At 52.5% G+C, this 7,222-nt stretch overlaps 1 protein-coding gene across 3 annotated transcripts in view; it reads right to left on the minus strand.

Annotated features, from left to right (window-relative positions):
- The window catches only part of GON4L (gon-4 like), a 70,357-nt gene that overhangs the window by 13,444 nt on the left and 49,691 nt on the right, over nt 1–7,222 (minus strand). For all 3 annotated transcript variants that reach the window (XM_077764179.1, XM_077764178.1, XM_077764177.1), the window contains 5 exons: nt 6,550–6,748; nt 5,958–6,044; nt 5,057–5,228; nt 3,622–3,766; nt 1,972–2,122 (listed from right to left, as the gene is read on the minus strand). In XM_077764179.1, coding sequence (XP_077620305.1) covers nt 1,972–2,122; nt 3,622–3,766; nt 5,057–5,228; nt 5,958–6,044; nt 6,550–6,748 — 754 coding nt within the window. The remainder of the gene's footprint in view (nt 1–1,971; nt 2,123–3,621; nt 3,767–5,056; nt 5,229–5,957; nt 6,045–6,549; nt 6,749–7,222) is intronic.

The following is a 7,222-nucleotide window of genomic DNA, read 5'->3' on the forward strand; positions in this document are numbered from 1 at the left end:
CTCCATCCTACCATGAAATTCCAAAACCCTGGACAAAAGGAAACACCCTGCATGCTGCCAGGGGGACAGGAAGCGCAGGTGTCACACACGTTCAAGAAGCAAAATGGCATCAAACCTCTAAAGAGACGGCACCAGCAACTGGAAGAAGATGGAGAAGGCCCTTCAAAGAACTGGATGCTTAACCAGCTGAACCACCCAGGCACCCCGACCCTTAAACTTTCTAAGAATAATTATTTTTTTTCTTTTTTTTTTTTTTTTTAATTCTAGGAGAGACAGAGAGAGACAGCGTGAGCAGGGGAGGGTCAGAGAGAGAGGGAGACACAGACTCCGAAATAGGCTCCAGGCTCTGAGCTGTCAGCACAGAGCCCGACGCGGGGCCCGAACCCACAAACCGTGAGATCATGACCTAAGTGAAAGTCGGACGCTTAACCGACTAAGCCACCCAGGCACCGGTAAGAATAATTATTTTCAACTTTGGGGCGGCCGGGGGCTCAGTCAATTAAGCGTCTGACTCTTGATTTCAGCTCCGGTCACGACCTCACAGTTGATGAGGCGGAGCCTGGGCCGGGCGTCGGGCTCTGCGCTGGGCGTGGAGCCCGCGCGGGATCTGCTCCTGCAGCTCGCGCTCTCATTAAATACATACCTGAGACAAACATCATTTCCACCCTCAAACTGCAGACGTACTAAAGATGGAGAGTAGAAAAGGGATATGTTTTTAAACTTATTTTAAATAATTAGATGCATAAGAAGTTGCAAAAACAGAAAGGTCTAATGTAGCTCTCCCCCAGGCTCTCCCAATGGCCACACCTATGTCACAAAGCGACAACAGTCACACACAGACCAGGACCAGGTAGAGAGTGCAGCAGCTGGACCGGGCCGCGGGCTCCGGGACCCCACAGAGCGTGAGTATTGTGAATTCGCACAATTTCAGCAGAAACACCCGTTTCTCTGGTGTTCTTCCCCAGACTGCTACGAGCACAGCCCCACTGAAACAGGACAGTAAAGCAGACAGCACAGACGTGGGCCCGGGGACAAGGGGGACACACACAGGCAGGAGGCGCCAGGACGGCCCAGGATGATGGGGGAGGAAAGCCCAAGAAGACCCTGTGCAAGAAGGCGAGAGAGGGACGTGTGCAGAGGGAAGGGGCTCAGAGGAGTCAGGGACGGAACATCCACAGTGTGAACACGCTCACAAGACATTCGTGACACGCCGGTCAACTCCAGCGTAGATCAGCGAACACGCACCCGACAGCGAGCCCTGCCTGCTCCCCCAAATTCAACTACTACCCCACAAAACACAACACGCCTGCACGGAAAGCCGAGCAACCATGCTGGAGCACTCTGCTCAGCTGGGAGGAGCTTTCACAGCGCGCTCGCGTGGTCTGATGTGAGCCCTGAGCACGATCCAGCCACAACTGTGGTTTCATGGGAAAGCCGGACAACAGGAGAGGCCGTGGTGACGTTGGGGCTGTGGCGCGGGGGGGGCTGAGTCTTCACCGCCCCGGTTGTGCTTTCATAAGTGACGCCCAAATGCAAAACGTCAAGAGGTGGCAATGGCCGGCATGCCACCCAGACACAGAGGAAGACACACCGTCCCTCAAACCTCAGCAGGAAACAGAGAGGGAAGGTCATTTGTCATGACCAGCCTCACAGGACTATCTGACTCCTCAAATACAGACCCTTCAAAGCTCTTATTCACCTTGTATGAAGAATATTCTCTTAACTCTGATAGAGATCTCTACACAGAGGGTCAAGGACAAGGATACGGTGGAACATTCGCCCTTTCAAGAAGGCTGGAGGCAGGGAGTGAACGGCTAGCGGGAAGCGGGAGGCGGAGAAGTACCGTACGAGTCGGGATACTTTCCTCGTTAAGAGAAACACGCACAGAGGAGGGAGAGGGACTGCAGGGGGCACGGCCGAGAGTGCCCAGCTCGGGCGGGAGGAGCCGGGCCAGGTGCCCGCGGCGCTCACCTTGATGATGTTGTCGGGCGCGCGGTTCATGTTGAGGTTCTTGATCCGCACGGTCAGCTGGTGGGCCGTCTTGCAGGTGAGGAGGTACTTGCTGATCAGCAGCTTCGGGAACTTGGTCCCTTCGAAGTGCTTCAGCCCTAACGCCAACAAACTGCGAGAGGGGCAGCCGCCTTAGTCTCACCGCCCTGCGTTCTGCGGACCGTGCGCCCCACAGGGTAACGGCCCACCGTTTCTGCACCTCATTCTCGTGCAGTCAACGGCGGCTCCACACAGAGGGGCAGGTATTTTCTGAGAGCCGGCAGGTTCTCTGATGAAGACCCGCCCAGTTCAAAGAAGGAGAATGGGGCTCAGAGAGCAGATGCGAGATGGGCAGGGGCACCGTGGGTGACGCCGAATCAGCACCAGCTGCCTCCCCACACGCCCCCTTCAGCTGTGGGTCCCGGCATCCCACACCCCGCACCCCGCAGGCCGCTGCGGCAGGGGGCGGTACAAAAGCCAGGAAAATGTCTACAACCTTTGTCAAATAATCTCACTCTTGGGAATCTGCCCAAAGGGGTAAACTCAAAAGACCTTCAAAAGCTCGAGGCACAAAGACCCTTGGGGAAGCCTCACTACAAAGCAAAACAAGAGAGGAGAAAAAAAACAGCGGCAAATGAAAGGACTACGGTGAGGCCACTAAATACCACTTTAAGAGACAACATACAGACACAAAAATAAAGACACTGTGACCGCACAGAAGTATAATTTCAAGGCATTGGGTCAAAAAAATTGTACAAAAACTGCCAATAAAAATTGTATGAGAAATGCAGAAAGTTTAAAAATCACTGGAGGCACCTGCTGGCTAAGTGGGTAGAGCACGTGACTCTCAATCTCAGGGCTGTGAGTTTAAGCCCCACAGTGGGTATAGAGTCTACTTTAAAAAGGAGAGAAGGGGGTGGCGCCTAGGTGGCTTAGTCGGTTAAGCGTCCGACTTTCGCTTAGGTCATGATCTCGCGGTTCGTGGGTTCGAGCCCCGCGTCGGGCTCTGTGCTGACTGCCAGCTCAGAGCCTGGAGCCTGTTTCAGTCTGTGACTCCCTCTCTCTCTGACCCTCCCCTGCTCACGCTGTCTCTCTCTCTTAGAAATAAATAAAAAATATATTTAAAAAAAATAAAATAAAAAGGAGAGAAGGAGGGGAGGGGAGGGGAGCACCGTCTTAGGGCGGTTAGGATAATGGATAATAAGTGGATGATGGATAACAATGACAGCTCCGAGCCTGGAGCTGCTTCAGATTCTGTCTCCCTCTCTCTATGTCCTCCCCGCCACCCCCGGCTCATGTTCTATTTCTCTCTCCCTCTCAAAAATAAACATTTTTTTTTTACATTCTTTTAATTTTTTTTTCCTTTGAAAAATTTCCTCTACCAGAACTATGAGCTTGGTTTTTTTACAATAAACCAAAAACAAAACACAAGTTAAAAATGTTTCAGAAGAGTGCACACTGTTCCCCAGAAAGCAGCGTCTGGCACTGCTGCGCGAACACGGTGCAGAACCCGGCCGGCGACACGGCTTTGCGTCCACAGCGGATGACACGCCTTACTTCCCGGGCGCAAGAAACACAACTAGCTCCCCTCGGGTCACTCCGAGCATTTGTTCCCCCACAGGAAACTCTTACTTGTCCTCGGCCTTCGTGAAGAAAATCTTATCCTGGGGATTCTTCGCTTTCAGGGAACACACCGGAAGCAGCTCTGGATACATGAACACCTTGCTCGTGGCCAGGATCCAAGCCACTTGCTTTGGCAAACAGGGAAATTCATCTGCTGTGAGGAAAAAAAAATCCTGTGGTAAATGAAATTCTAGAACAAAAGAGGGCTTCACAAACGCTTCCGAATGCATTCTTGCATTTTCCTAGAGCCACCCTACCCAGGGACACCGCACCCGCCTGCACCCGCCCGCCCTCGCCCCGGGTTCCGGCCCTCGGCCTCGGCCTGACACACGCCTTCCCCGTGTCCCCCCTGGGCTCCTGCCAGCTAGTCCTCTCTCCGTTCCGTGAGGAACCCCTGACGCCGGGGCAACAGGGGCTCTCGCCGCACTCATCACCCAGAGCAGCCGGCTCACAGCGTGTGCTGGGTCGTGACCTCCTCTCCCCCTTTAAATCCTTGGAAGATAAGGGACCCTCAACAGGGTTTGCTTTCTTCCAGGGTAAGATGCCAACTTCTTTCTTTCATCTCCTTCACAAATCTGGTATTCCAAATTTTATTTGATTCTTACTTAACTTTCATTAAGCCTCCCAGATTCCTCCTGAGGTTGGGAACAAAAGGCACAGAAGGGTTCTAGACAGTTCTGTCCTGCTGCCTCAGCCTCTCCATTCCAGGCCTGTCTGCCTCTCCAGAGAGAAAAAGCACTACATTCACAGTTTTCCTTCCACAAATGTTCTTTTTCTCTTCCCGGAAGGGAACACGGGACACCACAGGTGGCATTATCACCATGGCGTGCTAGGTTCTCACTACCAACTCAGAACTAAGAAAGCAGTTGGAGATCCGTGTGAGTGATGTTCTGCACTTAAACTCAACTATATTCAAGTTGATTGCAGAAGTCAGGGATGTAAAAAGAAAATCCGAAGCCAAACCCACATCCAGAGCAAACCATAACCAATCTTCTAAACCAGGAAACGTGCTCAGCCAGCAGCATCCTCAGAATACTGAGCGTGGCAAACGTGCAACGTCTCTAACTTGTGCCTAATTTCTGAATCAACATTTCAGTCAAAATGGAGACACCACTGCAGCCATTAAGGAAAATAAAAGTTTCTTAATGAAAAAGAGAGTAAAAACCTAACCAGAAACCCACTTAACCACTTGACTTTCACTTTTGCCAGACCCCAGTCCGTCACGCCCACATCGACCTGGGTCACACCTCTGCCCCCTGCAGCGTCCTGTCCACCGCCCTGGCCCTCACAGAAGCCCAAACACCATCACGTCCTTCGAGAACTTAGAGCATGCGTATGAAGGACGACATCACAAATGTCCCATCCCCCAGGAGGCGAGGTATGGGATGAGACTCCCGCTTCTCAATGAAAGTAAAGAGCAGGAGTGGGCACGTCTGTCGCATACCGGTCTTCTTGACGGTTTTGCGAGGACTCCAGTCGATGCTCACGTGTGTGCTGAAGTCTTCCACGAGCTGCACGGCCCCCAGCAGGTTACACGGCTGGAACAAGGTCTGAAATCTCGGGTTGAACTGATGGTGAAGAGCGACGGAGCTCTGAGCAAAGGTACCCAGCTCTTTCTGGGAAAACAGGGCACAAAGGAGACCTCAGTCCCAGACAACTCACAGTAGCAGACCCCTCATTACCTCTGAGGGGGATCTGTCCTCCAGCTAGAGGCTAAAAACAGGCAAAAATCACTGTAATCAATTATCCCACTGAGACTACTCTTCGGCGGAGCCCGCGGATATCCAGCGATGGCGCCTGACAACATTCTCGTTTGTTCCTGTCTCACCCCTCAGCCTTCAGGATGTTCCGTCTGGCTCCCCAGCGAGAATTAAGGTTCTCAAGAGGTAGAACAATGACTGTTTGAATTTTGTCTTTGGGTTTCTCTGAATGACACCTAAATGATTTCAAAATTAAAAGCCCTTCTTCCAAAATACTTAAAAATGTCAGGACTGAAACTAATTTTATACACACAGATATTGAGCCAAATGAACGGACAATGAATTTAATAAAGAAAAAAAAGAAGTACGAAAACCCTAAGAAGCCAGGAGAGGTCTAAAGCTGAGGAGGACGACCCAGAAAAAAGGTCAGAGGAACAGCCCTAAGAAAACTGGACGGCTCTCTGGTCTTTCTGGGAGTCAGAGGCTGACGCTCTCTGAGCAAACACGGGAAGCCACAGGGGCAGCTGCCAAGACGTGCAAGAGACAAGAATAAATGCAGACGGTACTCGGTGAGCATCTATGAGAAGCGACCTGCCAGCCTAACGGATCCCCAAGTCTTTAGAGGGAAGGACACTGGAGCCTTACGAGAAATATCCTGGTGGTACTGGCCTCCGACGTGAGGTTGGGGTTGGAGGAGGCGAGAAGGTGAATTTGCGTCAAGAGCTGCACGTGCTGAGGAGGGAAAGAAAACAACACATGACACGTTACGAGGTTGTCATGTCAGGGACCCAGAAGGCCTTCCCGAGATGTCTGCCACTTGACCACACACTTTGCTTTCAGAAGAGACCCGGAGAATGGCAGCGTATTGTGGCATGAGCCTCTCAGAGATGTTCCCCCAGCAAGACGACAGCACCAGAAGCATCTTAGCCTCAAGTCAGAGGGACTGAAATTAGGAGAAAAAACAACTCCGGCAAGTGAGGCCGTTCCGCTCAGAATGGATTATTGGAGACAGAAATCTGGGATTCTGATTCAAGGGTTGCTACACGAGTGTGCGCTCTTGCCCGAGCCCTAGGAGTACAAACGCGATGCTTCCGAGGCCCTAAGTGACGTGAAGACCGTGGTCCTATGATTTCAGGGCACGTCAAGACACCTGTTTCTGATGTTCAGAAAACGGGTGCTTCCTGGCTTCGGCGTCGTGCCCAGGACAACCCGACGCCGACTTCACGCCGAGTCTCACCTGCTGCATCTGCTGCTGGAGCCGCCGCCTCTGCGCGGGGTCCAGAGTCAGCGTCTGATGGACTTTCTCACTCTGGGGCTTCACCCTCTCGGCCTCCTGCTGCTGTCTGCCCGAGGACTTCTTCATCTTCAGCTGCTCCAGCTGCTCCTTCACTGTGCGGTGCTGCTCGTTTAACAAGTTGGCCAGCGGTTCCTCAAACCTACCGCCAACAGGGAGACGACCAGACGTGAACACTTCCCCAGGTCGCCGGCACGTCCGGCCCCTCCCGACGGCGGCCCACGCGCCTGAGTAACTTCCACCTTCTGCCGACTCCCACGTCCCACTTCAGCCAACAAACTCCCAGCCTGTCCAAGTCTTTCCCCAAAGCTGTCAGCATAAATTCAAACAAGATGGTCCTGAACTGCACTGCCGCCTCATTCGTTCACAGCTAGTCTCTAAACAATACACAAGTGACGGAGGAATGAAACAAAAATCGAGGAACAGGAAATGTCTGGATAACAAAGGAGTCCAAGGGCCAACGGGACCAGCTTACCAGCTATGGGTCCTCCTGGCATCCAGTTAGCCTGGGACGTGTCCCTAACTGTGATACAGAATCTTCTCCAAATCCACCAGTTCCCCAATTCACCCAAGACCACACCCCAGGACCAGCTTCTGCCCTCCTCTGTCCCCCCCC

The sequence above is a fragment of the Crocuta crocuta genome, unplaced genomic scaffold, assembly GCF_008692635.1.
Source record: "Crocuta crocuta isolate KB4526 unplaced genomic scaffold, BGI_CrCroc_1.0 scaffold528, whole genome shotgun sequence".
Lineage (NCBI taxonomy): Eukaryota > Metazoa > Chordata > Mammalia > Carnivora > Hyaenidae > Crocuta > Crocuta crocuta.